This window comes from Onychomys torridus, chromosome 8, assembly GCF_903995425.1.
Source record: "Onychomys torridus chromosome 8, mOncTor1.1, whole genome shotgun sequence".
In the NCBI taxonomy this organism is placed as follows: domain Eukaryota; kingdom Metazoa; phylum Chordata; class Mammalia; order Rodentia; family Cricetidae; genus Onychomys; species Onychomys torridus.
The window spans coordinates 57,757,306-57,773,260 of record NC_050450.1 but is presented as its reverse complement, the minus strand read 5'-3'; the positions used below and the strand labels follow the sequence as shown (position 1 = coordinate 57,773,260).

The 15,955-nt window shown below is 56.0% G+C and overlaps 2 protein-coding genes across 3 annotated transcripts in view; both read left to right on the top strand.

Moving 5' to 3' along the window:
* The first annotated feature begins 1,248 nt into the window (after positions 1-1,248).
* On the top strand, positions 1,249-7,542 carry Efnb3 (ephrin B3). Of its 2 annotated transcripts, none has more exons than XM_036197571.1 (5): positions 1,249-2,083; positions 4,212-4,504; positions 4,675-4,767; positions 4,878-4,982; positions 5,415-7,542. In XM_036197571.1, the coding sequence occupies exons 1-5, from the start codon at positions 1,962-1,964 to the stop codon at positions 5,822-5,824; spliced, it is 1,023 nt and encodes a 340-aa protein (XP_036053464.1). In that variant the 5' UTR covers positions 1,249-1,961; the 3' UTR covers positions 5,825-7,542. The 2 variants fall into 2 exon arrangements, with proteins under 2 accessions (XP_036053464.1, XP_036053466.1); XM_036197573.1 differs by having other exon boundaries at positions 1,431-2,083; positions 6,234-7,518.
* Positions 7,543-14,542: 7,000 nt separating this feature from the next.
* Dnah2 (dynein axonemal heavy chain 2) overlaps positions 14,543-15,955 on the top strand; it is a 100,312-nt gene continuing 98,899 nt past the window's right edge. The window contains exon 1 of the mRNA XM_036195242.1: positions 14,543-14,617. The gene's annotated coding sequence lies outside the window, so the exon portion shown is untranslated. The remainder of the gene's footprint in view (positions 14,618-15,955) is intronic.

Sequence of the window (15,955 nt, the reverse complement as noted above, 5' to 3'; positions counted from 1 at the left end):
TTGTGTGTGTTTGGGGTGGCAGGTGGTTGGTGGGAGTTTGGTGAGGGTAGTAGGTTCCTTTGTCCAGCATCTGTGGGGTCTGGGTATTGTTCCCAAAACCAGGGCTTGAGAGGTGGGACCAGGCAGGAGCCAATGAAGTGCTGAGCATGGTGTGAAGTCAAGCAGGGGGGGGTGGGGCCTCTCGCCATTGACTAGATGGTTGCTAGGCAACTTGGTAAACTGAGGAGCAAACCTGTTTGAAATCTCACTCCTGAGGTGGCTGCATCAGGGGTCAGGGGGAGCTGGCCTGAGCCTGGGTGGCAGGAGCTCGGTGGCAGACTGTGGAGTGTGACTGTGTGAGACGAAGCAGACAGTGACAGACAAGTCAGCGCTGATGGCTGCACAGCGCCCTGTTTACCATCATCCGGCTGCAGAGGGAAGGGTGCAAGAACACTGTGCCCCACTGCACCCTAGCAGGCAGTCAAGGACACACAGGAAGGAGGAAATGGAGAAACACAGTTGCTTCACATTAGTCTCTAGAATGCAGCGCCAGGGCAAGGGGCTGGCTCCTTCAGCAGGCACGATGGTCGCGCTTCTCCATCTGTCCACGCTCCCCTCCTCACACACCTTGTCAAACACCCGGAATGGGAGTCTTTGAAGAGATGCTGTCAACGGGGCCGTGGTGGGGGCCTCAGTCCAAGGGAAGGAGCTGCATGTTGGAGGATTGGGCAGGAAGGAGAGGAATGCCGCCCCTGCAGGGAGGTGCTGAAAGCCTCGCTTCTTACACCCAAGAAGGCAGCTCCTCCCTTCCCCCAGGATAATTGGAAACAGCCCTTCCTGTGGAGTGCAGCTTTGGGGGTTATAGGTACCCCCTTTCCTTTCCCAGTCCCACTTCTCTCCATGATCATCTAAGAAGGGTCAAAATCCACTCCCTAGTCTCCACCTAATCCACAGCAAACAGCAAAGGGTCAGAGAAACTGACAAAGGGGACCCCAGGAAAGGGGAGTTGAGCAGCCTAGGTTGTATTTTCGGTTTTCCCTAAACTCCCCGTGTGACCTTGGTCAAGTCACGGGGTCCTCTCTCAACCCGGGTAGCTCTGCCCCCTCCCACTTCACACAGGTAGACCCATCAACTTAGCCATCCTCAGTGAAGTGCCTCGCCTCCAAGGTTATCATTACCCTCTCCGGGCCGCTCGGAAGCAGCGGGGTGTTGTTTTGGGGTGGAAGGGGAGCAGGCTGCGGGAGCAGAGGGGGAAGGTTTTTCGGGGCGGATAGGGCCAGAGCCTTTCTAGATGCTAGCGAGGAAGAGTCCAACCGCTCGGGCGATCGGAGGGCAGGAAGGAGAAAGGCAAGCAGAAACTCAGCCAGAGGCGGACACTGCGAGGGACAAAGGGGGCGTGAGAGACCGCGCCGGGCAGCGAGGCGGGGTGGCGGACGGGAGGTGCGCGAGGTGAGGGAGGTGTGGGGGGCGTGGGCCGCGGGATGCGACGCCCGCTCCGACTGAGCTCCAGCTCCGGTTTTTCCCTCCACCATGCTCTCCCCCTCCCCGCCTCTCCTTTAACTCCCCCCTCCTGGGCTCGGGACTGGTTTCCTCCCTTAGCCTGCTGCCCTCAATCCCGGCGAGGCTGGGGCTCCGGCTCGGTGTCCCCTTCCTCGCTGCCTTGTCCGGCACCCCATGCCGCCCCCGCCCGGTCCTCGGCGGCTCCCCATGTCCCCCACGTAGCCGGGCGCACAAATCCCGAGGTGCTGGCGCGTGGGCCGGGGGCGCGTAGGGCGCCTGCAGACGGCCCCTGCAAGGGTTCTTGTGGAGCTGAGCGCTCTGGAGCCGGGGCGCAGGCACAGCAGAAAAGAGGGTCCTTGTGGGAGCTGGGGGTGATTAGCCACCCACCAGGGTGACTGGGGCTCCACAGCGTGGTAGCCACCCCTGAGGGGTGAGAGACTTTGGGGGAGTTGGTGCCCCGCCCCCCAGGCCTTGGTAGGGTCATGGGGGCCCCCCATTTTGGGCCAGGGGTTGTGCAAGTCGGGACCCTACTGCTGCTGGGTTTTGCGGGGCTGGTGTCTGGACTCAGCCTGGAGCCTGTCTACTGGAACTCGGCGAATAAGAGGTGAGTGGCCTGGGACTGGGGAGACTCCAGACCCGTGGGTAAGGGATTTGGAACCTTGGAGACTTCAGGGTTTGGATTCCGAGCTGGGAGGAGGTTGTAGCACTGAGATGAGGTGACAGGTTAGAAGACAGCAATGATCTTAGGACCCAGACTCCGAGTCTCACAGAGCTGGATGTGGGTGGTGATGCCATGTGTCAGGAGTTTGGAGACCTTAAAGGGGCAAAGATAAAAAGTTCACGGGCAGCGAGAGGGCAGTGGGGTGACTATTTGGCTCTGTAGGAGAGCTGTGTCATCTGGGTTGAAGGGAGCCTGGTTAATGTCAGCTCTCAGGAGAGAGATGCTGACTAGGTCCTGCTGAAGCACCGCTGGGAAGGGCAGGGATGCCTAGCTCCCAGGAGGCACTCGGTGTTGAGATGAGAGCCGAGTGGGTTCAGTGTGGGGCTTAGGAACAGCTCACCATCCCAACTTGTGTTCACAGACGCAGGACTAGTGAACCTTTGGCTGCACAGCTTGTCAGCTAGAATATATTCCCGTCTTCCTAGTTTGGCGGCTTCTTTCTAGAGTGAGCCCTGAGCCCCTCCAGCCTCTCCCCTTCTTCTTGCCTCTGGGTTCCTGAGGATACCATTGCCCTCTCCTGTTCTCTTGGCTGCAAACTCTCCCATCAGGGACTCTTCCCTGGCATGCTTGCTTTGGGTTGAAAAGCGGCCAAGGGTCAGTCACACAGGGCAGACGGAACCTATGGGAGGTCATCTAAGTGATTTGCCTCCATGGCACTTTCTATTACCATCAGCCCAAGAGTTCTGTGTGTCAGAAACTTCCTGCTTCCCTGGGGAGGCTGTGAGAGGTTGTGGGAGGGAGTGGACCAGAGCTCCCCAGGTACTTGGTCTTAACCCTAGCTCTGCTGTTTTTGCTGTGTAGCCGTAGGCACGTCACTTAACCTCTCTGAGTTTACATCTTTAGTCCTTACAGCTGTTATGAGGATTGGAGGCAAGGTATTTGGACGTGTTGTATGCTCGTGAAAGGAGAGGTAGGGTTGTTTTTGTTTGTTTGTGGTTTTTGCTTTCTGGCCTCCCTGCCCTGTCCCAATCCTGACACCCTCTCCCCCTCCAGTCTCTTCCTAGGGATAACCTCAGGCTCTCCCACCTGCCAGCAACTCCTGGCTGCAGTTTTGAGTAGCAGGTGTAGCTTGAGGGTATAAATTGGGCTATCCTGATAGGGTTGAGAAAAGACATTAGGATGGTCTGAGACTCTTGGATGTTGGGTGGGAGCGGTCGTTTGGAGTCTGGAAAGATGCTGGGCAACAGTCTCCTGGGGCTCAGTTTCTCCTATGGATGCCCGCACGGGCAGGGCTTGCAGTGGTAGGCAAGTTGTGGCCGTGCTGGGCCCATGGGTCCCCTGGCTTACTGGCCAAGGATGTATGCTGGGCTCTGTCAGCTGTGGCTGCAGAAGTCAACTACTCCAACTCAAAGCAGAACACTTTCCTCAGAAAGTTTAAGCCCCAAGGCGGGACGCAGGAAGGAGAGTGATCTGGGTGGTCTCCTCCTATCATGTGGGTCCCCAGGTGCATTGGTTCTCATCAGCCCCCGTTTTGATCAGAGCCAAACTAACACTTTATGTCTCATTGACTGGCTAACCTGGGAAACTGGTCCGCATCCCACCCCTACCCCACAACCTCTGCCTCGCCCCCTTTGCCCTGAAATTCAGTGGTGGCCTGGAGGAGGGGGAGGTTTCTACCCCCATGGTTGACTGCCATGGAATAGTGAAATCACCTGGGAGGGGTGGGCTGTGTGGTTCCAGAGAGGCCAGCTCCTTGGTAACTGGCATCCCGTTGCCATGGCAACGGCACCGGTGATGGAGCGGGAGATGGCAGTGTGCATGTGGTGAGGGCGGGCTGAAGAGTGCATTTGGGCACACCAAGGGGCAGGAGACCTCTGAGCCTGGCCTCCTGCTGCTTCTGATGTGAGCTAGCAAAGACCTTGGTGCCCGCGCTTACTGAACATGGGACTCAAACAAAGGCCATGGGTGGGAGCTGAGAATTGCTGTCCTGGAGGGTTGAGAGTGAGCGAGGGAAAGCTTTGGGCACCACACCCCTGACGTTTCTTCCTTGTCTACTTTGTCTTCCCAATAGGTTCCAGGCAGAGGGTGGTTACGTACTTTACCCGCAGATCGGGGACCGGCTAGACCTACTTTGCCCCCGGGCCCGGCCTCCCGGCCCCCACTCCTCTCCCAGTTATGAATTCTACAAGCTGTACCTGGTAGGAGGTGCCCAGGGTCGGCGCTGTGAGGCACCCCCTGCACCAAACCTTCTTCTCACATGTGACCGGCCAGACCTGGACCTCCGCTTCACCATCAAGTTCCAAGAATACAGCCCTAACCTCTGGGGCCACGAGTTCCGGTCCCACCACGATTACTACATAATTGGTACTGCCAGGCAGAGGGCAGGGGCAATAGAGAGTCCCTGGGATGGAGGGCGAGGAAGGGAAGACCACTGGAATCCACCTCTGGGCCTTCAGCAGTGTTCCCCCAGGGCATGGGGACAGGAGGGGCTGGACCTGCAGTGCTGACTTCTTCCCTGGTGTCCTTGTTTCCAGCCACATCTGACGGGACCCGGGAAGGCCTGGAGAGCTTGCAGGGAGGCGTGTGCTTAACCAGAGGCATGAGGGTACTCCTGCGAGTGGGCCAGAGTGAGTGGGGCCAGGGGCTCCTGCTAGGAGCTGGGGGAGATTTAGGGTAGTACATGTGGGCCAGGGGCCGTTATCTCAGCCCCTCTCTTTTGTGTCTCCCCTGCCTTCAGGTCCCCGAGGAGGAGCTGTACCCCGAAAACCTGTGTCTGAAATGCCCATGGAGAGAGACCGAGGTGCAGCTCACAGCCTGGAGCCTGGGAAGGACAGCCTACCAGGTAGGAACCAGGAGCCAGTCGCTGCCTCCTCAACTCTCAGACCCCAGCTGCCCTGCTGTCACCCCCCCTTCCGCCCTCCCTCTCCCGTTTTGGGGGCGGCGACACAGGAAAGAGGAGAGAGGACGGGAGGGTGGGAGGGAAGTGGAAACCAAATGAGGAAAAGACTCAATTAGAACTAATTAGCCAAGTCAGTGCTTCAATCAGCGCTGTCAGAGAAGTGGGGGGGCTACATGGCAGCGAGCTGCAGGCTGGACACCTGGATTTGGATCTGGGCCCTGGGGGGAGGGAATGTGGGATACCTAAAGGGCTTGGGCACTGCTGGGGAAGAGCCCATCATGGGGACCCCTCCCCCCCAGGGCTGGGTGTATCCAAATATCCAGATGGTTCCTTCAGCCCCTCCCCCTCTTTCCTCCTTCACCCCTTCCCTGCCAGGTGACCCCAACAGCAATGCAACCTCCCGGGGTGCTGAAGGCCCCCTGCCCCCTCCCAGCATGCCCGCAGTGGCTGGGGCAGCAGGGGGGCTGGCGCTGCTCTTGCTGGGCGTGGCAGGGGCTGGGGGTGCCATGTGTTGGCGGAGACGGCGGGCCAAGCCTTCGGAGAGTCGCCACCCTGGTCCTGGCTCCTTTGGGAGGGGAGGGTCTCTGGGTCTGGGTGGTGGAGGGGGGATGGGACCTCGGGAGGCTGAGCCTGGGGAGCTAGGAATAGCCCTGCGGGGTGGTGGGGCTGCAGATCCCCCCTTCTGCCCCCACTATGAGAAGGTGAGTGGTGACTATGGGCACCCTGTGTACATCGTACAGGATGGCCCTCCTCAGAGCCCTCCAAACATCTACTACAAGGTATGAGGGCTCCTCCCTCCTGGCTTTCCTCAATCCAGCCCTCCAAGGGGTGCTCCTCCAGTTTAATTCATGGGATGAGGGGCACCTGCGCCATAACCTTGGCCTCCTTTGTCCCACCAGCTCCTTGGTTCCTCCTGGCTAAAGCCCTTGTCTGTCAGCAGTTTAGGATCCCTTAAGACTTGACTCCACCTCTTCTTGCCCCCTCCCCCCCTTGTTTGGCTGTGGGCACTCCTCTGATCTCTGCCTCTTGGGGAAGGGGGCACAGGCTCAGCCTCCTTTAACACGACACAGGTGTCCTGTTCCCTCGCCCACCCAGAGTAGGGGTGGGGACAGTCTGTCTTTTGGTTGGTACCCCTTTCTGTCTCTCACAGTTTTTCTCTTTCTCTATCTCTTATTCTCTCTCTCCTGTCTCTAGGTCTGTTCTCTCCCTCTTCCCTAGCACCCTCCTCCTTCCATCTCCTTTACCCTCTTGGCTTCTTGTCCTGTGCCTCTCACACGTGTCCTGGGTTGGGGCATCAAAGCGTCTCTCCCCTCGGCTCTCGGCCCTTTCCAACTTTTCACATCAACTGCTCCCCTCAGTCTGCCCAAAACCGGGGCTTTTGGGGGAAGATTCTGTCTCCGGGCACAGGGCCTCTTTCTCTGCCCTTCTGTGTGCATACTCCAGCCATTTGGGGTGGTTGGGTGACAACCACTACCATGAGAAGAAGTGTCCTGTGGTGTCCAGTGGCTGATAGCAAGATGTGAGCCAGTGGGGACTCTATGGACTTGATCTGATGCCCGCAGGGCATCACATGGGAAGTGACTCGCTCCAGACACGAAGTGACCAGGCCTGGACAGAAACAGCCTGGGAGGTGGCAGAGGAGTGCAGCAGGAACTGGAAGTGCCTTCATCCAGGACAGGAAGTCGCACTCCTGAAATAGGAAGTGATCTGGCTGGAATTCCAAGTGGCTTAGTCTGGGGAGGTTGTGGGGTGGGCGTGGGAAGTGGATGGTTCTTACCCTGTGGAGGAAGGGGCAGGAGGAACTTCCTGTTTTAGGAGGAAGCTGGAACTTACCACTGTGAGAGGACAGGTGTGGACTGAGAATTTTCTTAGTGTTCGGTGGCACTTCCCAGGACCTCCCTTCCCTTGTGCTCTGTGCGATTTTTAGGACAGCTAAGATGGCTGCCACCTGCTGTGGCAGCCCAATTTGTCTTGTTCTCCCCTTAGGGTATCCCGGTATAATCTCTGTTATCAACAGGACTCCCCCAAGAACCCACATGTTCTCCCCAGTGACCGGACGGCTGTCTCGTTCCTGCCTTCCTCCCTTCAAACCCAACACAGCACCCATCTTAGTGGCCAAGGGGTGGTCTGCTGACTGGTCTAGCTGATGGCGGTTACTAGCACTGGTTGCTGTCCCATAGTGACGAGGCTATCCCTCTTCCCGCTCTTTAGTGCACAGTGGGCTGCTGCCTCAGTTTCCTCCCAGCTCGGTTTTATTAGATCAAAGCTGCCCTTAGGCACCAAGTCAGCCACCTCAGTCACCAACCAAAATGGTTGTTTTGTCCACCAGAGGTCAACGCATTTTCTGGTGCTGTGGTTCCCAGCTCCTTCCAGGGAACAGGAAGTTGATATTGCCATGGGGGAGGTGGCGGGGTATGGCCGTCACCTCAATAGTTTTACTGTAAAAGGGAAATTTGAACAACAGAAAACAGGAAAAATAAATAAATAAAAACTTTAAAAGTTGGTGAGAAGGCTGTTGGACATGGATCTGGGGGGTCAGAATGGCGTTCAAGCTTAGGGTCAGCAGAGGGTTGGTCACATGAACCAAGGGGCCTGGGGAAAGAACACTGGTTGGAGTGGTGAAGTGGGTAGTTTATGGAGAGGGAAGCACGGCTTCAGAAGGCTGAGGGAGGCAACCACCTGTAGAGAGGGCTTGCTGGAACACTCACTGATATGTGCCGATACTGTTCACACGTGGGGGGTGTGAGCCCCTGGGAGAGGACACAAGTCACCATTGGCGTCACTGTGGTAAAAATGATCCTGTGAAGATCTGTTTCCTACACCCCTCCCCAAGGTACCTCTGACTTGGGGAGTTTTGCTGTTGGGGACTAATGTGACTGAAGGGATAAAGCTGAGGAGAAAATTGTAGGAAGACCCCAGGCACCCAGGCGTCAAGTGTGACTGCCTCTGTACCATACCCCAGGCTCTTCTCCCCGAAAAGCCCAGGTGCCCATCCCCCTAGACTCAACCCCATTCTCCAGCCACAAAAGCTGCCGTCAGGAGCATCACTGAAGCGAGTCAGCGGGGGTCACAACCTCTGCCCTGGCTGCCCTCCCCTGACTTAAGGTTCCCTCCTACTGTCTCCCATCTGCCTGGAGGTCAAGGGGTCCCCCTTCCTCTCTGTTCACAGAGACCCCGATCCCTCTCAGCAAGATGCCTCTGAGGTATAGGTACTGAAGGAGGGGAGTTGAGAACTGGGCGACAAGGTACTGGGCTGTGTGGAATTTCCTCTTGCCTTCTGAGCCCACACTGGAGCTGCCCAAAGTGGGGAGGCTCGAGGGGGTTGGAAGGGTTGGTCCCTGGCCCTTAGTGGGGGTTGGTTGTCTTGGAAACATCCCCTTCTCTACACAATGGGAAGCCCCCCTCAGCCTCCCGCGTGGATGGAGCCGACAGCCCCATCGCTGGCTATCAGCCTCAGGGACTTGGCAACCGTCACTATGGCAACACAGAGCCCAGCAACAGGGCCCACTGAGAAAGGGAGGGGTCCAAGACTGGGGCAGGGCTGTGAGTGTGAGGGGACAAGGGTTCTGAGAGCTCCCTTGACACATCCAGAGATACAGGTGGATACAAGAGGGGAGAGAAGTGGGGATAAATCGTCTCTGTGGCAAACACCTCACCGGAGCAGCCAAGACATCACAACACGCTGAGAGACAGGAAGACACCTGGGGACAGATGCGCAGCTGGGGAGAGAAACTGCACGTACCGCACAGCAGCGCCTGCCCTGGGACACACCCCCTCTGAGCACTGGCATCCACGGACCCCCTGCCAACCACCTGACATTCACAACACCTACAGCCTCTCACAGGCGCAGAGACTCACTTTTAAGCTATTTGAAAATGCTGGTGACTTCCTCATAGAACCGCACATGCCATCTGTTGGCTTTCTGGATACAAGTACACAAACACACTCCTGGGGTACCAACTATGACAAGAATAGATGGGCAGGAAGATGCTCATGGGTCCGTTTGTCCAGTCAGCCGCTCCACACCCTGGGTTCTAAGTGTTCACTGTGTGCTAAGGCAGAATCCTGTCTCTTGAAGCCACATTTTTTTTGTTTGTTTGTTTAATGCTTTTATGTTCTCCCAAATAGTGCTAGCAGCAAGCCTAGGCCCATGAATATGTTTGACAAGCACTATACATGGAGCTGCACCCCCAGCCCTGAAGTCCACTTTTTTGTTTAAAATGTATTTAATTTGAATATTTTTGCGTGCATGTATGCATGTGCACCCTGTCCATGTCTCATGGTCATGATGGCACCAGATCCCCTATAACTGGAGATGTTGAGCCTCATGTAGGTGCTGGGAGCCAAACATGAGGCCTCTGCATCACCTGTACACTTAATCACTGAGACATCTCTCTAGCCTCCCTTCCACCTTTATTTGAGATAGCGTCTCACTCTAGCCCAAGCTGGCCTAAAACTGTGGTTTTTGTCTAATTTTAAAACAAGGTCTTAGCTGGGTGATGGTGGCACATGCCATTAATCCCAGCATTTGAATGGGAGAGGAAAATGGATCTCTGTGGGTTCGAGGCCAGACTGGTCTATGGAGTGTGTTCCAGGACATCTAGGGCCTGTCTTGAAAAACCTTAAAAACAAAACAAAACACCACACTACCCCACTCCCAACCACACACACACACAACAACAATAGGGTTTTATTATATAGATCAGGATGGCCTGGAACTCAGAGGTCCACCTGTCTTTGCTTCCTGAGTGCTGGGATTAAAGGGGTGCAACTCCATGCCTGGCCTGCATTTAGCTTTTGAAGTCTTTGTTTGTTTGGTTTTTTGAGACAGTATTTCTCTGTGTAACAGAGCCCTGGCTGTCCTGGAACTCACTTTGTAAACTAGACTGGCCTCGAACTTACAGAGATCCACCTGCCTCTCTGCCTGGGATTAAAGGCGTGCGCCACGACACCTAGCTTGAAGTCCACATTTTGATAGGGAACAGCATATTACAATTTCAGTTCATGAAAACAGATATTGAGTCTGAGACGGGAAGAGTTAGAAGCCAGCCTGGACTGTAGGGTGGGTGAGACCCTGTGGCAAAGGAAACAAGACCAAACAATCAAAACCCAGAGTAACAGGATCAACCTTTGAGATTCGGAGTGCCCTGTGGGGCAGCCAAGCACTGCAATGGGAAAGGTCTGCAGGCAGAGGTAAGAACAGGTACAAAGGGAGAGAGAATTTTGATGTGTTTGGTAATAACAAGGACATCTTCCTCATTTTCCTTCCAGATATTCTGTCTCTCCCTAGCTTCAGTCCGAGGGAGAGAAAGTCACTTCAGGGAGCTGGTCTAGTTAGGAGTGGTGGTGCACACCTTTAATCCCAGCACTCAGGAGGCAGAGGCAGGCAGATGTCTGAGTTCGAGGCCAGCCTGGTCTACAGAGTGAGTTCCAGGACAGCCAGAACTGCACAGGGAAAGCCTGCATCAAAGAAGCAGAAAAAGAAAGGACGGCGGGCATCTAGCTCAGTCTTCCATCATCTTCTCCTTTTGGTTTCCTGTTTGTGTGGACCAGTTCTCCTCAAGGACTTTCTAAACCCTGGGAGGACGGGAGGATGCTTTGAGCTTTTGGGAGCCTAGGACACAACATCCTGAGCAGGAATATGGTGAGGAGAGTTTATAATCCCAGCACTTGGCAGGTGGAGGAGTAGGAGGCTTGTGAGTTTGAGGCCAGTGTGACCTATGAAGTGAAACCCTGTCTCCAATAAGCAACAAAACAAAATAAAGACGAAATGAAAAGAGCCATGTCTAGAGTGGGCAAGCAGAGCAGAACTGAAAGGAGCAAGTAGAAGCTGCCCTCCTAACAGCCTAAGACGAAGGGCATCCTGGGGGCTGAGCGGCAGAGGCACAGGCTCTGCCATCCTCTGCAGCTAAAGGGATACAACTTCCACCCACGAGAGTGTGGTTTGCTCTGGGGAGTGCGAACAATATGGAAATGGGGTAGAGGTGCAATCGAAATTTCTTTTTTAAAATGTATGTTCCTGGGTGTGTGTGACGGGAGCACGCAGGCTGTGGTGTGTGTGTGGAGGGTGGAGGCCAAGCTACAGGAGCTGGCTCTCTTCCTGTCATGTGGGTCCTCAGGATGGAACTCTAGGCCTTGCAGTGGGTGCCTTTCTTTACTCTGGTGAGCTGGCTGCAATGGAAATATGTGGTGGGCCATGTCTGATGTCACTGAGGTTTAAGGTAGAGTGAAAAAAGGGAGTCTTCCCAAAGAGAAAATGGGCACCCACAGACTTGGGGTTCCCCCTTCCTAGGGAGAGGTTCAAGGTCTGCAGGCAGGTTGGGGAAGGGGCTTCAGGGTGGTTTGAAAGCAGGGTGCTGGTTTGCCTGGGCTCGCACTGGTAGGTAGGGGCTAGAAAAAAAGCCACAGAATGAATGGCCACAACTGGGTAGCAAGAATGTGTGGCAGGGCAGAGGTGGTGTGGAGGGAGTTCGAGACCACCAGCTGCCAGGTACCCAGGATTCCCATGAGGGAATTCAAGCAGCTGATTTCCTGGTTCTCCCTCTTCCCAGGAACTTAGGCATCAGCTCCCCCAATGGCACTGACTGGTGGGGTGGGGGCCCCCACGAGCAGCCTCAGGGGGGCAGCAGCTGGTGAGTCTAGAAGAATCTGTGTGCTCAGCAAACAGCAGTCTTAGTGCCCAAGGGCTGCCTCCTCCCTCATCAATCAGCCTCAGCCAAATGTCCCTGCATTCCCACCACCCCAAGGGGACTGGGGCTGGGCCAGGGTCCCCAGGGGAGTGAGAAGGGGATGGGTGTGGGGAGCTGGGGTGGGGCTTAGGTCTCCGTCCATTGGCTTGTGTTCTCTTGGGAAGCCCTCAGTTCTTCATGTCATGGAATGACTCTTTCCTGGCCCCTGCCACTGTGGGGGCATCAGCTACAAATCACCTGTGGGGGGGAAGAGGGATGAGTCAGGGTTAGGGAAGAACCCGCTCTGGTTCTCACGGGACTGGTCCAGGGATGGGCAGCAGGGAGGTTGCTGGCACAGAGGCCTTGTCTCCCAGACTGGCCTCTCTCTCCTGAGGGATGCTCTGGTCAGCCAGTGGAAACCCTGACCCCCTGAACATCTGTCTTCCCACCTTCTCCTGGCACCCACGCTTCATGCCCTGCTTCCCACCAAGATCTAGAGGTATGGCACCCCACCTCACCCAAAATTTGCTATTACCCACTGTGGCCTGTGGCTTCTAGATCTTAGCCTCTGGCTCCTTCTTTCACTCAGCCTTACTCCCCTCAGGGACCCAGGCGTCCTGCCCACTCCCTTCACCATAGCAACCATTCTTCTTGGAGTCGCTTAAGACTTTAATATCATTTCATTAAGTCAGGAAGTTCAGAGAAGGTTGGGAGCACAAAGGGGCTAGAAGTGAGCCAAAGAGGACCAAGGTAGGGGGGAAGACGGGAAGAGGCCCCTCTTCTCCGTGGAGATGGCTCTGAGAAATCAAATATTGACAGTGAGAGAACAGACCTTATTAAATCTGGGACAGGGGTGTGTGTGGGTAGCTGTGGGAATGGCCGGATGCCTGGGTTCTGAGGGTGATGAGGGAGAGAAAAGCCTATAGTTGGGAAGATGCACTCAGGCTAAGTGACTCCAAGGTACAACTGGTCAGTCCCTACCCTTTGGGATGTACTGAGGCTTACCACTCTGGCTGTTTCTCAGCTGTCCCCCAGAGCCCCTAGGGACCAGCCCCGCACCCCAGCTGTGGCTGCCCCCCCCCCATCCTTTTCCCTCTACCTCTGTTGATGAGCTTCAGCGGCGTTTAATCGGATTGAGCAGTAATTAGCAAAGCAAGATGTTTGATTACCTATTTAGCATAATGTGGGGGGCTGGGATCCCTAGGCACAGCCACAGTTGAGAGGGGAGCCAGAAGAGAAAAGGGGTCTACGCAAAGTTCCTTTCCCTGGGGGATTTGTGAACCTGCCCTTGAGGCTCCCCACCCTGAGCCTCCCCACAAATGTTCAGTCCTTTGGGACCTTTCCCTTGGGATTCTGACCAGCCGCATACCCTCTCTCTGCCATCTGGTTGGAAGGCTACCTACGTGTTCTAGCTCAGTCCCCCCGTGCGGCGCAGCTGGTTTTAGGGTGTGGCAAGGACTCTTTCCTCCCATGCCTGCTCTCAGCAACAGGAGTCTGGGCTGGGCCGGAAGACCACATAAATCAAGAGCCCAGAAACTCATCTTCAGGATAATTGTGGTAGCCAGATGTGGTGGTGGCACACCCCTGTAATTCCAGCACCCAGGAGGCAGAGGCAGAGGCAGGGCTAAAAGTTTGAGAGTTTGGTGGTGGTGGAGGTGGTGGTGTGCGTGTAAGGGAGGAACTGTCAATTGTGGAGTGATGGTAGGTTGGGTCAGGGTGTGGATAAATACATTGGCCTTCAGGAGTACCTGGGCCCGCCACTTCCGACTGGCAAATGAGACCTGTCAGGTGTGAAAATGGGAGGGTTGAGGTGCCAGCTTCCCTTCCCATCCAGCAAAGAAAATGTCATCCATTTAGCTCCTCATGGAAATGTAATCAGTGGGCTCGCTGCTGGCTTTGTCTTAATTAGGCACTATTGATGGAAGCAGGGAGGGCGCCTCCCTATTCCCATGATTCTGCTTCCTCGCGGCATTTCCCACGTCTCCCTAAAGCGTCTCGCGACCCCGGGGACAGCTGTTTTTTGTTGTTTTTTGTTTTACGCCTTCCAGCCACCAGGCCGCGTGGCGCCCCCTAGCCCCCGCTCGGGTCTGCCCCTCCAGCGCGCTCCGGGCTGCTCTGGGACGCAGCCTTTGTTCCTATGGAGAGCAAAGCTCCTCCCCGGCCGGGTCACCTTCCCCGGGGAGTCCCCGCCTCTCGTTCGCCCCCAAAACCAGCCACGCTTTTAAAAGCCAATCCTCAGATTTAAAAAAAAAAAAAAAAAAATCCAGTTCCAGTCTTCACCCGTTTCCCCCGCCCCGTGCCTCCCAGCAATCCTAGACCCCAGTCCGGGCTAAGAAGCGGGAGCAGCAGGAGGGCAGGGGTGCTCCAGCCCCGGTTTTTCCTCTGGACCCAGCTGCAGCCGCGGCTGCCTGGAAATCCTGGAGAGCTTTCTGGAAGGCGAACGAGCCTCGCAGGCGACACCCCGAGCGCCACCTGCCGGACCCGTGCAGGCCGGAGCCCGTACACCTGGGGGCCGGGGTCGGGCGTTCGGGTCCCCGGTCTTTCCCACGTCCTGCGGGACGGTGTCGTCTTGTTTTCACTTCCAGCGTAGTGCTCAAGTGCAGCCCGGAGCCGTACTCCGCACCTTCGGCCCCCAGACTTAGTAGCTGTGGAAAACCATAGTCCCCCCCGCCCCCACCTTGCCCTCTAGGCTCAGGTCCACGCGGGAAAGACTCGAGTGGGGTGGGGCCGCAGAGCCGTGCGCCTGCGCAGGGTCCGCAGGGTCCGCAGACCCGCCACTCACGCTCCCGGCCCCGGGTTGCCATGGCGACGCGTGCATGCCGGCGCGGGCTCGGGAGGGCCACGCGGGGCAGCTTCTTGGTTGGTGTGACCCAACCGTCGGTCTAGGGAGGAGAGGGTCGGCGCTGTGAGGTGTGTGTCCGGGCAGAGGGAAGGAAAGAACGCCGGGGAGAAGGGGCAGCTCTAGGGGAGGAGCAGCCGCCGTGGAGGAAGCAGGAGCTGGGACGGAGAGGGAGTGGGAAGGGACAGCCGCGGGGGGCAAGAGGAAGACAGGGGGCCGGTGAAGATCGGGCAGTTGGCAGAGTTGCGTGGGGGAGAAATTGTGAGGGAGACACTGCCTACTGGGGACCAGTTTGTCTAAGCCACCCCGGAGAGCCCCGGGCCGGGACAGTCCCGCCTCGTGCCCACGGTGTGGGCTCCACCGAGATTGTCTCCCGGGGCTGAGCCCGATGCTCCCTCGAGGCTGATGAGGGAAGCCGCGTTCTTGTAGTTGGTTTTATTGATTTGTTGGTCTAACAGACCGTTTTTCCTTGGAGCAAAGTACAAATCCTTCAAGTTTGAAATTCATAACCCATGATCAATGCCTGTGGGGAGGAGGAGAGGAAGCCACAGGTGGCTGCCAGCCTCTCGCTGAAGGAGTGCCCGGCATTCTAACCTGTGTTCCTGGAGATTCTGTGTCCTGCCGTGGTTGCTTTCTACCTTTGTGTTTTTCCCCCTGAGGACCCTCTGGGTCTTCCTATTGCCCTCCAGGCCTCTGTCACCATGGCACAATTTGAAATTCTTTGTTGGATGGCTTTTGCCCTTCTTGGGTCCAGGTTGTTCTCAAGGACGTTTGGAACCCAGTGACCCCGATGTTCTATGCTTGATGTAGACTTAGCTAACAGGACTAAGAAGCCGCAGTATCCACAAAACAGGATCCCTGCCCCTTGGGAATTAAAAACTAAAGTGACTTGTGCAAACGTTCTTTGTTTAAGGCTGCTGAGATTTTAGTGTGGGTAGGAGGAGCGTTTTTTCTATGTAAATAAGGAGGGAAGGAAGTCCACAGGAAAATCCTCTGGGTTTGAGTCAGTGGCTTGTCTCAGTGGCAATGACAGTGGGGACTGTGGGGACTGTGTCCTCTTCCAGAGCCTTCTCCTATCCAGGATCCTGCAGGGTGGCGTGGCTGGAGGTTTGGTGAACATACCTCAGCTGTGTTCCTGATGACTGTGCATTTCCCATACTCCTCATTAGTGGCGTTTCTGTTATGCTAAAAAAAAAAAAAGATTTATCTTAGTTTATGTGTACACATATGCATGCAAAGTTGCGTGTGGGTACCCAGGGCTTGAACTCAGGTTGTCAGTCTTGTTGGCAGGCGTCTTTACTCAGTGAGCCATCTTACCTGCCCCAGGCTTTGACTTTTAATCTGATTCTCTGAAGAATTTGGGTTATCCTGGGTTGGTGGTGGTGATGATGGTGGTGACTCCATGATCC

What these genes read in the sequence shown, in the direction of transcription:
- Efnb3 (XM_036197571.1), top strand. Translation starts at nt 1,962, where the DNA reads ATGGGGGCCCCCCATTTTGGGCCAGGGGTTGTGCAAGTCGGGACCCTA. An exon ending in TGGAACTCGGCGAATAAGAG is followed by an intron (nt 2,084 to 4,211) that starts GTGAGTGGCCTG and finishes TCTTCCCAATAG; the next exon opens with GTTCCAGGCAGAGGGTGGTT. An exon ending in TGGGAAGGACAGCCTACCAG is followed by an intron (nt 4,983 to 5,414) that starts GTAGGAACCAGG and finishes CTTCCCTGCCAG; the next exon opens with GTGACCCCAACAGCAATGCA.